The 14,031-nt window shown below is 41.4% G+C and overlaps 1 protein-coding gene across 4 annotated transcripts in view; it reads left to right on the forward strand.

The window, feature by feature from the left end:
* The window catches only part of LOC146346872 (nuclear receptor coactivator 2-like), a 35,059-nt gene extending 21,506 nt beyond the window's left edge, over window positions 1-13,553 (forward strand). For 2 of the 4 annotated variants that reach the window (XM_084849335.1, XM_084849336.1), the window contains exons 4-6: window positions 3,565-3,712; window positions 8,612-8,727; window positions 10,981-13,553. In XM_084849335.1, coding sequence (XP_084705461.1) covers window positions 3,565-3,712; window positions 8,612-8,727; window positions 10,981-10,997 — 281 coding nt within the window. In that variant the 3' untranslated portion in view covers window positions 10,998-13,553. Of the gene's footprint in view, window positions 1-3,564; window positions 3,713-8,611; window positions 9,411-10,980 lie in introns of those variants that run through there. The other 2 variants (XM_084849332.1, XM_084849333.1) reach the window with 1 other exon arrangement.
* The last annotated feature ends 478 nt before the right edge of the window (window positions 13,554-14,031 follow it).

Below are 14,031 nucleotides of genomic sequence, written 5' to 3' on the forward strand. Positions count from 1 at the left end.
TCTAAATGTGCCAAATGTAAGAAGTGCCAAGTACAGTCCTGGGAATGGAACATAAGTATTTTTTTTTCTTGGTTTTAAATGGATCCTGCAACCCAAATCTCAGGCAGAACAGACTGCTCTGAGACATAAACAGGGCTTCACCACACAACCCCAGATTCTGAACAAATTCTTACACAGATTAAATCTAAATACTTATTTTATTTTTATTGTTTAATATTTATTTATTATTGTTTTACTTTTATTTTATTGGTGTAAATTACTGTAAACATCTGTTTGTTTTAAAACTGGGCAGGCTGTCATTTTAAATAGAAATAATTTGTCACAGTGGCATTTTCTTTAAAAAGTGCACACTAAAAATCCCAAAGCCTGTGCTTGTGGAGTGAAACCCCCTTGGTTGTGAAAATGGCTTAGCTTTAGTGATCTTAGCATCAGTGCTGTTGACAAGGGAGTGTTGGAATTTCCTGCTCTGTACTAAAAGGACTGTTGCTGCAGCGAGTTCTGCCCAAAGGTTAGACTGAAACAATGACATACCTTCAGTGTGAAATTTTACTTTACATTATTCCACAGTTAACACAGACTTTGTTTTTCTTTGCATTCTTATTCTTCATAAACCCTTCTGGGTGTTTAACGTGTGTTTCCTGTTTTCTTCCTGCCGTAATAATAATTTTAAGTGTAGTAGCGTGATAGACAACTCGAAGGCAGGAAGAGAGAAAAAATTCAAAAATTCAAAACATTCAAAAATTCAATACCAGTGTTGCAAGTCTGGAGGAGGGGGTGGGGGGAAGCTTGTCTAGCATTGTCAGCATCCGAATGTCACTTGATATACTACATGATTGATACAGGAACACTGCAAACATATCTTGGGTTAGCAATAAAAATTGGGCTTTTGTGCACCAGAGGAAACGAAGGATGTTATTGAAGATAAATCTATAAAACGTACCTTTTTTTAACTGTACCTGAAACACAAACTTTTTGGCATTGCCTTCAGAATTCAGCAGGTGAGAAGGGGTGAGGCAAAATATACTTTGATAGGATAACCATACAATAAGAAAGCATGAAGATGTTTTGAGCCAGTTCAGGAACATCAAGACTGAAACTCGCTCATCGGATTTCACAGTGAAGAAAGCATTAAAATGAAGATAGAAATCATCAGTTTTAATAGCGGATGATTTCCATTTAAAGATAAGGCATTGCAGAAGTTCCAAATCTGGAAAAGCACATGGTTTTTAATTGGGGCTTTAAAGTTGGATAGTGCTTTTGGTGCTAGCCTCCTAGTGTTTAAATCTTGAAAACTCTGATTTAGCAGAGGTAAATGAATTTTGAGGGAAAATGTAATTGCTGTGGAGCTATTTAAAATTATGTAATAAATGGAAGCAAATCATGAAAATAAAAGGGCTGAGCACTAAGCAACATTTCTTCATGAGGAGACCAGATGGTACCATTTTACAATAGCAGCAAAAACAACGTATGATGTAAAACATGTATCTATAATATATTATTTCTCCAGTTAGTGATATATCAGTTAAGTCAGTTTCTTCCTGAGCGCTGCCTCCTGCCCCTTCAGTCAGATCAGTTATTTTCCCAAACGACTATTATGATCTTTCTAGCCAACTGTAGATGTTGTGGTGTCATTGATTTTGTATGTTTGTGCTGATCCAGATGTAATATTAGCCATGGTTTGACACTGCATGAACAAAATTCAGGTTTCTGCTCCTCCAGGTTTGATTCTGGTGTTTGGGCATGCCAGCAAACCATAGTTTGGACACAGTCACAAACTGTGCTTTGCTGAGTGCCTGCAAGTAAGTTCAGAAAGTGCAACGCCAGAGGGAGGACGGGGAGCTTGCAAGCCCAAGGTCCAGGCCTGTTTGTGCATGTAAAGCCAAAGCATAGTTTGGTATTACATCTGAACAGATTCACCTGATTTGCCTCCTAAGGCTGATGCAGAGAACACTGCCTGTCTCTTAAGCATGACTGGAGAAATGCTATAAGGACTGTGCCCCTTTTCAATCACATCCAGATTCTCCCCAGCCTTTCCCTGCTGCCCTTCACCATTGCTAAAAGTTATGTTTGCACCAACACTAAGCGTGGTTAATGCTAGCCAAGGTTCACCTCTAATACAGGGTTTGTAACCAGCTAAAAAACTGGTTTCAAATCCTGGGCTAGAAATGAACCATGGCTACCTACCATCAGTCTAAATGTAACGCTGGGAAGGATGTTGTGTGCAAGTGAGTGAGGGGGAGTGCTGAGCAGAGGGAAATGTCTTAATATTTATACCAGGGGTGGGCATGTTGTGGCCCCCCAGATGTTTTAGCCTAAAATTCCTATCATGCCTCATCATTGGCTGTTCCTGCTAGGGCTGATGGGGGTTGTATGCCCAAACTTCTGCAGGGCCACAAGTTGCCCACCCCTGATTTTTCCCCCTGTTGTTCATAAATTCTTAAATCACATATGTTGTCTCAGAAGTTACTGTAACCATATTGTAAGATAGCCTTCCCACAGGGGTGGGGTGGGGAGGGGAGGGCAGTGAGGTTCAAAGACAATGACCTGATTCATTAGTTTGTCATTACATGCGAACAGGCCCATAGCTAGTTATGTGTGAACAGGGCCATTGCCTTGACAAAGACAACTCAATGAGTTCATAGTCAATGTGAGATTTGAATGGGGGCAACTTGGCATAGGTCTCATTACCATAACCTACATTACCTCTGTCATTCCAAAGTGAATTTCTACTCTTAGCAGAGGAAGATAGCAGGTGCAAAAAGCCAAAATACAGCTTAATTTTGAAAATACCTATTAGTTTTTGGACATAAGCACAGTTCTTGGATTTCTCTATTCTATACTTAGGGCAAAGGGTGTACCCAGTTCTATATATCTGATTGTAAGCACCTTCAGCTCATATGACCACTATCTCCAGCTAATTGCAGGAATGCCTGATTAAGATTTAGGCAAAGCATTTACCTTTTCCTGGTCGTGTCATGGTTCAGGTTGGCATATGTTCAGGAAGAGTTTCTCATCCCTGGAGTTCCTAATCTGTATATTATATCACTATAAGGTCTGCTCCTAGTTAACCTCTTTCTCTCTTTCGGTGTTCTTCACTAGTTTTGTTTTGTTTTTGGAAGCAGAATAGGTTGCCATGCCTTGTGGTCATCATCGGGAGACTATTAGGAAGCTAGCTATAACTAGCTTTGTCCCAGGTTAATTAGTTTTAATTCTGAATCTCTGTCTCCTATGATTGGGGTGGGTGGAAATCATTCCTGTTGCAGATGATTGTCCAGAGACACTGTCAAAAGAAAATCCACAGGTAAGTGGCGAGTTTTGCCCGTGTTGGCACCATCTCTAACTCTCCCTCTGTTAATACTTTACTGCTCTTGCACTTTGGTCTTAATCTGCAAAACATTAGCTTCTCCTTTAACACAGCCTCGCTGATTTTGCAAAAGGAATTGCAGATTCTTCTTGCTTTCATAGGAAGGCAGTGTTAATGGACAGAGTCCACGTTCTTATGTGGACAGCCCTCCAGCAGTGTGGGTTTCTTACTACTTTTTTCTTCTTTCTGCTTGCTTACAGTGCTGAGGCAGGGACTAGCATTCAGTCCGGTCTATCGATTTTCTTTGTCTGATGGCACTATAGTTGCTGCCCAAACGAAGAGCAAGTTCATCCATTCTCAGACTACTAGTGAACCTCAGCTTGTAATATCCTTGCATATGCTTCACAGGTAATTTATAAGAATTTGTTATCTTGAAAATCTTCAACTCCACTTTCTATGAGCAGCTGCAGCAAGAGTAGACCATCTACGCTACCTTGTATTGTTGTAAGCTGATAGCCCTTTTTAGCTGTGTTGGCTTTAGTGTGACAATAAAATAAACTATAGGTTTTATTTTAACTGTTTCTGTTTTCTAAAGAAACACATATCTTTCAGTCCTCACTTATTTGGAAGTGAATCTTAATTATTTGAATGAAATTCTAACGCAACTAAATTGGGACTGCAGTTGAAGATACAGTTTGGTGTATAAAAGCTGTTGGGTTTTTTTCCACTTTGAGATTTACATCTATCCTGGCCATATGTGTTTTATTATAATGTACTCTGCATAAGATAACAGTAATACTTGATGTAACACCTTTATGGCACAATCTTATCCACGTTTAGACAGAAAAAAGGCCTACAACTACCAGTGCTGGGAATTATAGGCCTTTCTTCTGTCTAAACCTGTATAAGATTGCACCCTAGTATATTATGAGTCTCATCCCATGTCAGAAATTATTTCCATAACAGTTGCATCTTTAACACACACTCAGTCATTCCTATAACTTTGAGGAATGTTATAGAAGGGTCTGCACTGTGGAAATCTGGAACAGTTCTTTTGGATACACTAACAATATCATTTTGCATGATACTTTATAAGCAGTTAAGAGAACTGATCTGACAATACCAGCTTTGTTTCAAAATAGTACATCTTCACTGTAGTTCTAGATCACTGCCTCTTAAATAGTTAGAATGCCTTCACTCTTCCAAAAGAGAGAATCAGTATGTGGGAAAAATGACACACAGCATATGGATAGATTGAAATGACTGATTTCTCCAGAATCTGCCATACCCCTTCAGTTAAAACAAAAAAGTTTGTATTGTATCATTAAAAGCAATTTTATATTTGTGTTTTAAATTAAGAACATAAGAAGAGCCATGCTGGATCAAACCAAGGGTCCATCTAGTCCAGCATTCTGTTCACCCAGTGGCCAACCATCTGTTGACCAGGAACCCACAAGCAGGACATGAGCGCAACAGCACCCTCCCACCTATGATCCCCAGCAACTGGTGTAGATAGGCTCACTGTCTCTGGTACTAGAGGTAGTGCATAGCCCTTAAGACTAGTAGCCATTGGTAGCCTTTTCCTACAGGAATTTGTCCAACCCCCCTTTAAAGCCATCCAAATTGGTGGCCATCAATACATCCTGTGGTAGTGAATTCCATAATTTAACTATTGGGGATTTTTTTTTGCCCCAGCGTGCATCACTTTACACTTGCTTACATTGAACTGCATTTGCCTTCGGATGCCCATTCTCCCAGTTTGGAGAGATCCTTTTGGAGCTCCTCACAATCCTGGTTTGTTTTAACCACCCCAAATAATTTGGTGTCATCAGCAAACTCGGCCACTTCACTGCTCACTCCTAATTCCAGATCATTTATTAACAGGCTGAAAAGCATTGGTCCTAACAAAGATCCCTGTGGGACCCCACTATTTACTTCCCTCCATTGGGAGAATTTACCATTTATTCCTGCTCTCTGGTTTCTGTTAGCCTGTCACTGATCCATAAGAGGACTTGTCCTCTTATTCCAGGACTGCTAAATTTGCTCAGGATTCTTGGGTGAAGGACTTTGTCAAAAGCCTTTTGGAAGCCCAAGTAAACAATGTCTACCGGATAACCCCTGTCTACATGTTTATTGATACTCTCAAAGAGCGCTAAAGTTTAGTGAGGAAGGACTTCCCTTTGCAGAAGCCTTGTTGATTCTTTTTCAGCAGATCTTGTCTTTCTATATGCTTACTAATTTTATCTTTAATAGCCTTCAACCAATTTACCAGAATAGACGTTAAGCTAACTGGCCTGTAATTAAGGGTGTACGGATTCCCCACCATCTGTTCCGGTGAGGAATCTGTGGGCGGGGAGGCGATCCATTCCTCCCCCTCGGAATCCTCCAGAGCGGCTCCACTCCACTCGGATTCCCGGGGGTGGGGGACTGGCTTAGGGGCCGCTTACCTTCCCTCCTGCCAGCCAGAGCCATTCGCTTTCTCCCTGTCCCTGCCACTTGCCATGTCTTTAAGAAAAAAGGGGGGGCAATCAGGAGGATGTGCCCATAGACTTAGACACAAATAGAGTCATGAATCTTGCGTCTAAGTGTCCATAGGCTTATACGCAAGATTCACGGCTGTATTTTTTATTTTTAAAATGCTTATTCATTACCTTCTGACTACTGCAAAAAAGAGTTAGAACTAAAACAGTTCTGCAGCAGTTACTTCCTTTGACTACACCCATCAAACTAAAAGCTGTTGTTTGGCAACTTGAAACTGTTTTTGTTGGAATTAGAAGGCCTTTTTGCTATTTCATGGGTGGCTGCTGAGAAAGCAATTTATACAAGAAATGCCAAGTTATACAAGTTATAGAAAAAATCAAGAAAATTGAGTTTTAACCAGCTACAACACAGTCTGAGAAACAGGACATTAACATGAGTCTGTGTGTGTGTTTGTGTTTTACATAATTTCCCCATTCACCTCACTCATATCTTGCTAACAAGAACTGACTGGATAGTTTCTCTTTCACCTCAGTTTTTCTTCTAGTTTTCATGCCACTAACAGGGCAAAGTTTAAGTGTTTCAGCTGCAGAACCTACCGTGCAAAGGAATGTCTAAACGAGTGCCAAAAATGCTATTAAATGTAGTTCATAAAGTGCTTTTCCTTCAGTATTCAATTTTGAAAACTTTTAATTTCTTCAGAAACTTTGGGGGAGAGGGAAAACCACTGGTAGTCCCCATATTTAAGGCTCAAGAAAGGAACTGACTACAGATGTTTTTAAGTGTTAACTTTACAATAGAACAGAAACCTTGTGTGCCAAAGAAAATCTGCAAAGAGAACTAAATTTGGATACCCTTCAAAGAGATTTCTTGCACACGTCTTCCCTCAGCTTTTGTTGTGAAGATACTATTTTCCCCCCATCAAAAAGCAATATCTTGTTCCTGAAAAATGAGATTCTTCCCCAGTTAGTGCTACTGTGTAAAATGTAGTTCCCACGTTTTACAAACTGCTATTAACTACCGCTTGTGCTATACGTGGTGATGAGAAAGGCTGTGCAGGAAAGCTCTTTTGAAAAGGCACTCAACCCAGGAAAGGGTGGGAAAGCAACTTGCCCTGAGATTTTGGACAGTAAGTCCAGTGAGTCTTAGGGCAAAGCTTCTTTCCCCAGATTCCCACAATAAGCTCTCCTGCATGATCTGCTCAGTCTCTCAGACCAACTGAAAGGCTCAAGTGGTAGAAGACATGGGGTGATGCATTCTCTTCTTTATAAGCTGGCTATGCTGATCCACAGAGAAGAGATCACAGTGTCCAGTCACACAGAATCCAAAAGCTCTGGGCAGTGGGAAGCATAAGCTTGTCCAGTGGTTCCTTGCAGTAGGAAATGGGCTATAGGGGTCTTTCCCAGATGCCTTGCTAATGATTGCTGTATATTTACCTCCCCATGTTCAGTAGTCCCTGGAATAGCCTGCATTCCCCACGCTACAGTGTCTTTGGAAGCTTTGTGCAACCTCTGTTAACTCTGCTGCACACATTAAACAGCTCTTGTTTAAAAGAAAAAAAAAGTCTGAGGGAGGGAGAGGGGTAGCAATACAGCTGTCTCTCTGTAGAATTGTTAGTCTTTCTCCTCCTCTCCTCCAGTCATCTGTTGCATACATATGGAAGGTCATGCTGTTACTTGTGGGATTATCCACAAAGGATAAAATGTGGTCGGGCATACTGGTCACAAAGAAAACCCTCCATCTCGACTCTTCCTTTTCCCCATCCCTGCCTCTAATATACATGCTTCAGCTTGTGTACACACACGATGCGTCTCTAACTAGGCTGATCTCTTTCTGAACTTGTTTGCAGTGGGAGAGGGGAGGGGGCTGGCTCCCATACTTAGAACAGTGTTGTAATTATTATTTTTTGGCTGTTCTTCGAGGTGACTTTAAAAACTTTGCTTTTCACTGTAAGCCTTGTTGTCAAATGCTAGAGCAGTTTTCAGAGCTGTAAAAGATGTGTTAATATGCAGTCAAAATGCCAGCAAACATCTAATCATTTTTTTCAAGCAGGAATGTGGATTTGTCTGATTCTCTCTCTCACTTAAAATGGTAAACATTTCTTCTGCTGTTGAAAGAAACTTGTAATACATTGTTATTGTATGGGAAATATATTGTACATCTATATTGTAGATATCTACCTGGAATGTTCTGTCTTACGTATGCAATATTAAAGTAGCTGTTAAGGTACACATGCAGTATTTATATGAACACAGGAGTCATGGGTTCCATTTTGAGCTGGAGATTCATTGGGGATCCTTGTAAAACTCAGTGTCTTTGTCACAGTGGTGTGGTGGCTCGTGAAATAGCTTGCTGAGGCTACTGCTGAGTACTGCTGCATGGAGAAGGGAACCCAGCACTCCTAACTGGAGGGTGTTTTGAGGAGGCATGGAGCTTGCTAGGTCAGCATGGTGCAAGTGTATGGCTACTGAGTACTTGCTCCCAGCATAGGTACAGGCCATGACATCAGGGCCCTAAATTCCAGCTCCTCCATGTGGTGAAGCTCAGCAACAGATACCAGTAGCTTCCAGTAAACGGTCTTTGTTCCCATCTGTAAAATGGCGATAGCAGTGATTTTTGTCTAAAAAGTAATTGTGTTTTTTTCCTCCCCTTTCATTTGTTTTTTTCTTTCTGACCAATATAAATATTATTACACATCCAAGGCTTAGGAATAGTCAGGATAAAACAAATACGATCCTTACTTTGTGTACCAGGATTGTGTAAATTACATTTTGTTATATCTCCTTTTTTCATTGAGCATATGTGTAAATTATGTTTTTCATATTGCAGGGAACAGAATGTCTGTGGAATGAACCAGGATTTAACTGGACAAGCAATGGGAAAGCCATTGAACCCAATTAGCTCCAGCAGCCCTGCCCATCAGGCCATGTGCGGTGGGAATCCAGGTCAGGATATGACCATCAGTAGCAATATGAATTTTGCCATAAATGGCCCGAAGGAACAAATGGGCATGCCAGCGAGCAGGTTTGGTGGTTCTGGCGGGATGAACCATGTGTCAAGTATACAAGCATCCACTCCTCAGGGTAGTAACTATGCACTAAAAATGAATAGTCCCTCTCAAAACAGCCCTGGCATGACACCAGGTCAGCCAAACTCTATGCTCTCCCCAAGGCATCGTGTGAGTCCTGGAGTGGCAGGAAGCCCTCGGATCCCACCCAGTCAGTTTTCCCCTGCAGGAAGCTTGCATTCACCTGTTGGAGTTTGCAGCAGCACAGGAAATAGCCATAGTTATACCAACAGTTCCCTCAATGCACTTCAGGCTCTCAGCGAGGGGCATGGAGTCTCTCTAGGGTCATCATTGGCTTCACCGGATGTAAAAATGGGTAATTTACAAAATTCCCCTGTGAGCATGAATCCTCCCCAGCTAAGCAAAATGGGAAGCCTGGAGTCTAAAGATGGCCATGGACTTCAATCCTTGCAACAAACATATGAGGTAAGATAGTCTGAGAGACAGCGAGTCGACCTCTGGGTCTTCCCAGTCCGTGACCAGTGCTACATTAATTCTTTCCAACAGCATTCTGTGATGTTTTTCACCTAGCCTGGTATTTTGTTTATTCTAAAAATACCCAAAAAAATAAAAAAATAAAAATTTGTGTAATTTTTGCCCTGCCCTTCTTAAACCCCCCAAAGGGCTCCAAGAGCAACTTGCGTATCAGTAAAGAACAAGACTGTCCCTGTTCTTAAGCTTACAATGACCCAAAAGGGAATGGGGTTGGAAGGGAAGAGGTGGGGGAGACTAAACTCAGGCACTAGTATTTAATGTTACAAAGTTCTTAGAACAACCAGCTGCAATGGAAACCAGGTTCCAGGCAGCGAGGAGGAGCCAAATGCTGCTGGTCTCTCAACAGAGCTCATGGTGGCCCTGCATTCCTTCTCTTCCCCCCTGACTGGAGCCTGATGGAAACGGCTGCTACAAGATGACACTTGATGGAAAGGAGGGGGAGCCTGATACAGCTGGCGTCGCAGCAGAGCTGGTGGCAGTTCTGCTCCTTCTCTCTGCTGCAACGTGCTAGACATGGCTGCTCAGGACACAGTTGTAACCATTTGTCATAAGCCACTTCGGGCGCCATCCAAAACATAGATACACACACACATGCGTGCACACGGTTATAATAGAATTTTTTTCTGTTTGGACATAACTATACCAAGGTTATTCTAAAGCCGCTGTGTGAAATTGCCAATAAGGGTCAGCAACAGGAAAATAGATTTTTCTAATTGGGTAGCGTTAACAAATGAATTTGAGCACACTGACACTCCGGGAGAGAGCGCAGGACAGGAAGGCCTGGCGTGCTATGGTCCATGGGGTCACGAAGAGTCGGACACGACTGAACAACAAAAGCGTTAACGAATCAAGCTGACACGGGCACTTATATAAATAATAAAGCAAATAGTATTTTATTATTCACAAGAAAGTGTATAAAGGTTATTATTTAATCATCTTATTCCTATTCCTAACCTACCCAGCCACCCCTTCTAAACCCATCACCCAAACCAATCTCACTAGATGTACATTATCTGGATCCCCAAACCCTGTCTGGCTGTTAAACTGTCACGCCTCTCTTTTTTAAAAAAACCCTTAAATTCCACTCACTCACAAGCCCCACCCACCTTTCCTTCACACACCGACATTCCATTAACTCTGTCTTACCCAGACAGCATTCTGCAATTCAAACACAAAACATTTCCATTACCATGCATATGTTACAGTGACACTTCATGGAAAGGAGGGGGAGCCTGACGGAGCTGGCGTCGCAGCAGAGCTGGTGGCGGTTCTGCTCCCTCTCCTGCAACGTGCTAGAAATGGCAGCTCAGGGCACAGTTGTAACCATTTGTCATAAGCCACTTCGGGCGCCATCCAAAACATAGATACACACACACATGTGCGCACATGGTTATAATAGATGTTTTTTTCTGTTTGGACATCATTATACCGGGTTTCTTCTAAAGCCGCTGTGTGAAACAGGATGCTGGGCTAGTTAGGCCTTTTGTCTGATCTAGCAGGGCTGATCTTGCGTTCTTAAAGTTTGACTTTCTACCAAATCCTAAAGAAATGTGTGTTAAAAGGTTTTAAACTTGTGCGTTCTAGGTTTTTAACCTAGAAGAAAGAGAGTTAACTACATGTGTTTTCTTATTTTTAGAAAATGGAATAAATTGAACATTAACCTCAAATGGAGCAGACTCACCTCACAGCAGGAAAGAAAAATAATCTTAAAACAGAACTTTATTAAGTTAATTGACTAATATCCCCAAAGAGAACTGCTTTTTACTTTGGAAAATCCTTTAGCACCAGAGTACCTACTGTTAACAAAAAAATAAAACTAATGCTTTTTTTTATTATTGCTACCATGTTTTATGCAACTTTTTAAAATGTTTTAACTGAAAAGGGGGCCCACATTTTTTTGAATATTTTTGAAAATGTTTTGAGTATTAATTGAAATCCTCTTGCCAAAATCAGTGATACAATCTGCCATTTCTTCCAGCTTTACAGTGGTGAATATAGTCCATTCCAAAAATGTTGTGAATTTCCTTATTTAAAGGAGAACTTGGAAATTAAAGTTTAAAAAATCTTATCCTATTTTAGATATTCTCTTAACACATAGGTGTATATTTTGATTTTACAGTTCATAACAATTTGTAAACCACCAAAATAATATTCATTATTTGTAGACTTGGGTTAGATTCCTGAATTTGCCATCTGCTGACATTACCAAGGTAGCATGCAATTAGAAGCAGCTCATGAAATACCAAAGTACATCCTCCAAAGAATAGTTGGATGAGTCAAAGGGTAAAGCTTCTTGAGAGACAATCAAAAGCTCAAGGCAACTTTGGACAGAGGTGGGCAAAGAGTGGTCTTCCTGTGTGTTTACCGCCACCACATCTTATCCAATGTGCCGATGAGGATTCTTATGCCAGGTTACATCTGGCTTTGGTACTTCCTTTGTTGTGAGGGGTGGGCAGAAGACAATTTACTGCATCAGACTAGAAGAATGTAGACAAGAGCATAACATGTGAATGACCATTTAGAATAACCAACACACAAATATGCTGTCTACCTGCCTTGTGGTTCACATGCTCTTACATAAAGCTCTTGAGACAATATTTTATCACATTTGGGATTAGGAGTCTGTTCTTTGAACGCTTTCTTACCTGGCAGGCGTAATGCTTACTTGTATTTCCTATAAGCTTAAATCTAAGTGGAGCTTTGTGAAGTTCCTGAAGTTTTTAGCCTGCAAAATGGTTTCCAGTACGATGTAATGCCTTACCCTATTTTAGTCCCACAAAACAAAATGAAGGTCATGTTAGATCATGCATCTGGAAGGAGTTTTCAAGATGTATTGGAAGTAAGTGGTTGTTATAACTATTGTACCTTTTAAAATCTAAATTTGTAGTTTAAGAGCATTCCCCCTTCTGTTTTGCCTAGAAGTGGAACACCTTAGCACTTAGGAAGGGGACATGTAGGCTTCCATATCTTGATGGTCTGCAGCTCCTGTCAGCCCTAGCCATCTTTGCCGATGGTGTGGGATTATGGGAGTTCCAGTCCAACAACATCTGGAAGGCCACACTTTCCCCATCCCTGCCTTAGCATGATCAGCAGAACTTTGACAAGTTTCCCCCCCATCTTTTGGGGGGAAAACTTGTCAAAGGAGAAGTTGGCATTCTATCAGTTTGGTGTTGCAAGTCTTACCTTGTAGTAACCTGTTGCATGTTCGGATGGCAGGTGCTCATCTGCCAAGGCAGGGGAACATCAACCATTGTCACTTCCTTTTCTCTGAATGACAGGTGAAATGCTGTGGACTCTAGCAGTGTCCTAGAATGCCTCCTGTCTTCAGGGAAACTAAAGCAAGCAATATAAAGAGAGCCTGAAGATTGCAGTCTTCAAAAAAGTGCCAAAACACAGATTTGAGCCTCCCCTCAGGGATGTTCCTTCTCTTTCTCTGTCACTTTGTATTGCGAGTTCTGCAAATATTTGTGTGCAAATGAACAATGACATATATTTGGGATGTAATGGACCAAAAGGACATGTTTCAGAATTTGAGGGGCTTTAGCACTTGGTTGCATACTATATTCACCAAGTGAAAAGGAGAAACATGTCATCTACCTCAGATGGTTGAGAATGTTGAAGATTCCCCAGGAAAAGCTCTTGTCAGGAAACACACAAGAAACGGGAGACTCTGGCCAGCCTTCTTTGTTTAGCTCCCTGCTTGATTGCTGTTTCTTTCTGGCAGGGGGAGGAACCAAAAAATTAGCTGCTAAGCAGAAATGAACAGAGGAGGAAGGAGGCTGGTGGTTCCTGCTTCCTTGTGTCTTTGCCTATGATAGCCTCCAGGCAGAGCTTGGCTACGCATGGCTACTTTTGATGTGACCGTACTATATGACTAGGCTCTTGCACATTGCACACTTGGAGCAGAAATCTCTCTGCAGTAGTAGGTGTTAAACTGATAACAGCTTGCAATTAGTACAACAATCCTGTGTGGTAAGTTAGGCTGAACTATAGTGATGTGCCATCCTGCAAACATCGTAGCTTAGAAGGGATTTGAACTTGGATATTCAGACATAACTCACTAGCCATTATGGTACATTGGAGGAAGCTGATAAGTATCCAGCACATAACTTGGGGGCTGAATCTACAAAGCTGATAGGCAAAAGATGAGGAAGCAAGGTGAGAAACTGGTTGTTTGGAACTATGGCTGAATAAACATTCACCTTCTGTTTTTTCCTTTGCTAGCATCCTAATGCCTCATGTTCAACCATTAGTGTCTCTGACTCTGTTCAAATATTTTTTTTTAGGCTACAATTAATGGGGATATCTCCTAAATGTCATACTAAAGTTGGCATCAATAGCTACAGAAACAACAATTGTTGCTATAGCTGTTTATAGTGTTCATGAAAACATACTTGAAAGCAGGGATCTGCAACTGTTTTGAACCTGTGGGCACATTTGGGAATTGGAGAAAGAGCTGTGGGTGCCATCACAAAATGGATCCCACAGTGGATCTGACTAGTCACATGATTTCCATGGGGGCTGGGCTAATCAATAGTGAGCTAAAGTGGTGGCGAGGGAGAGAATAAGGCTAGAGGCTGAGAGGGAGGGGCAAACAGCAAAGCCAAGGGGAGAGGGGAGAGCCAGAGCAAGGCTAGAGAGGAAAAAAGGTGGGATATAAAGAAATAAGGCTAGAGGTTGGAAAGGG

Source organism: Heloderma suspectum, chromosome 4 (assembly GCF_057233095.1).
Source record: "Heloderma suspectum isolate Gila_16-S chromosome 4, 16-S_ref, whole genome shotgun sequence".
In the NCBI taxonomy this organism is placed as follows: domain Eukaryota; kingdom Metazoa; phylum Chordata; class Lepidosauria; order Squamata; family Helodermatidae; genus Heloderma; species Heloderma suspectum.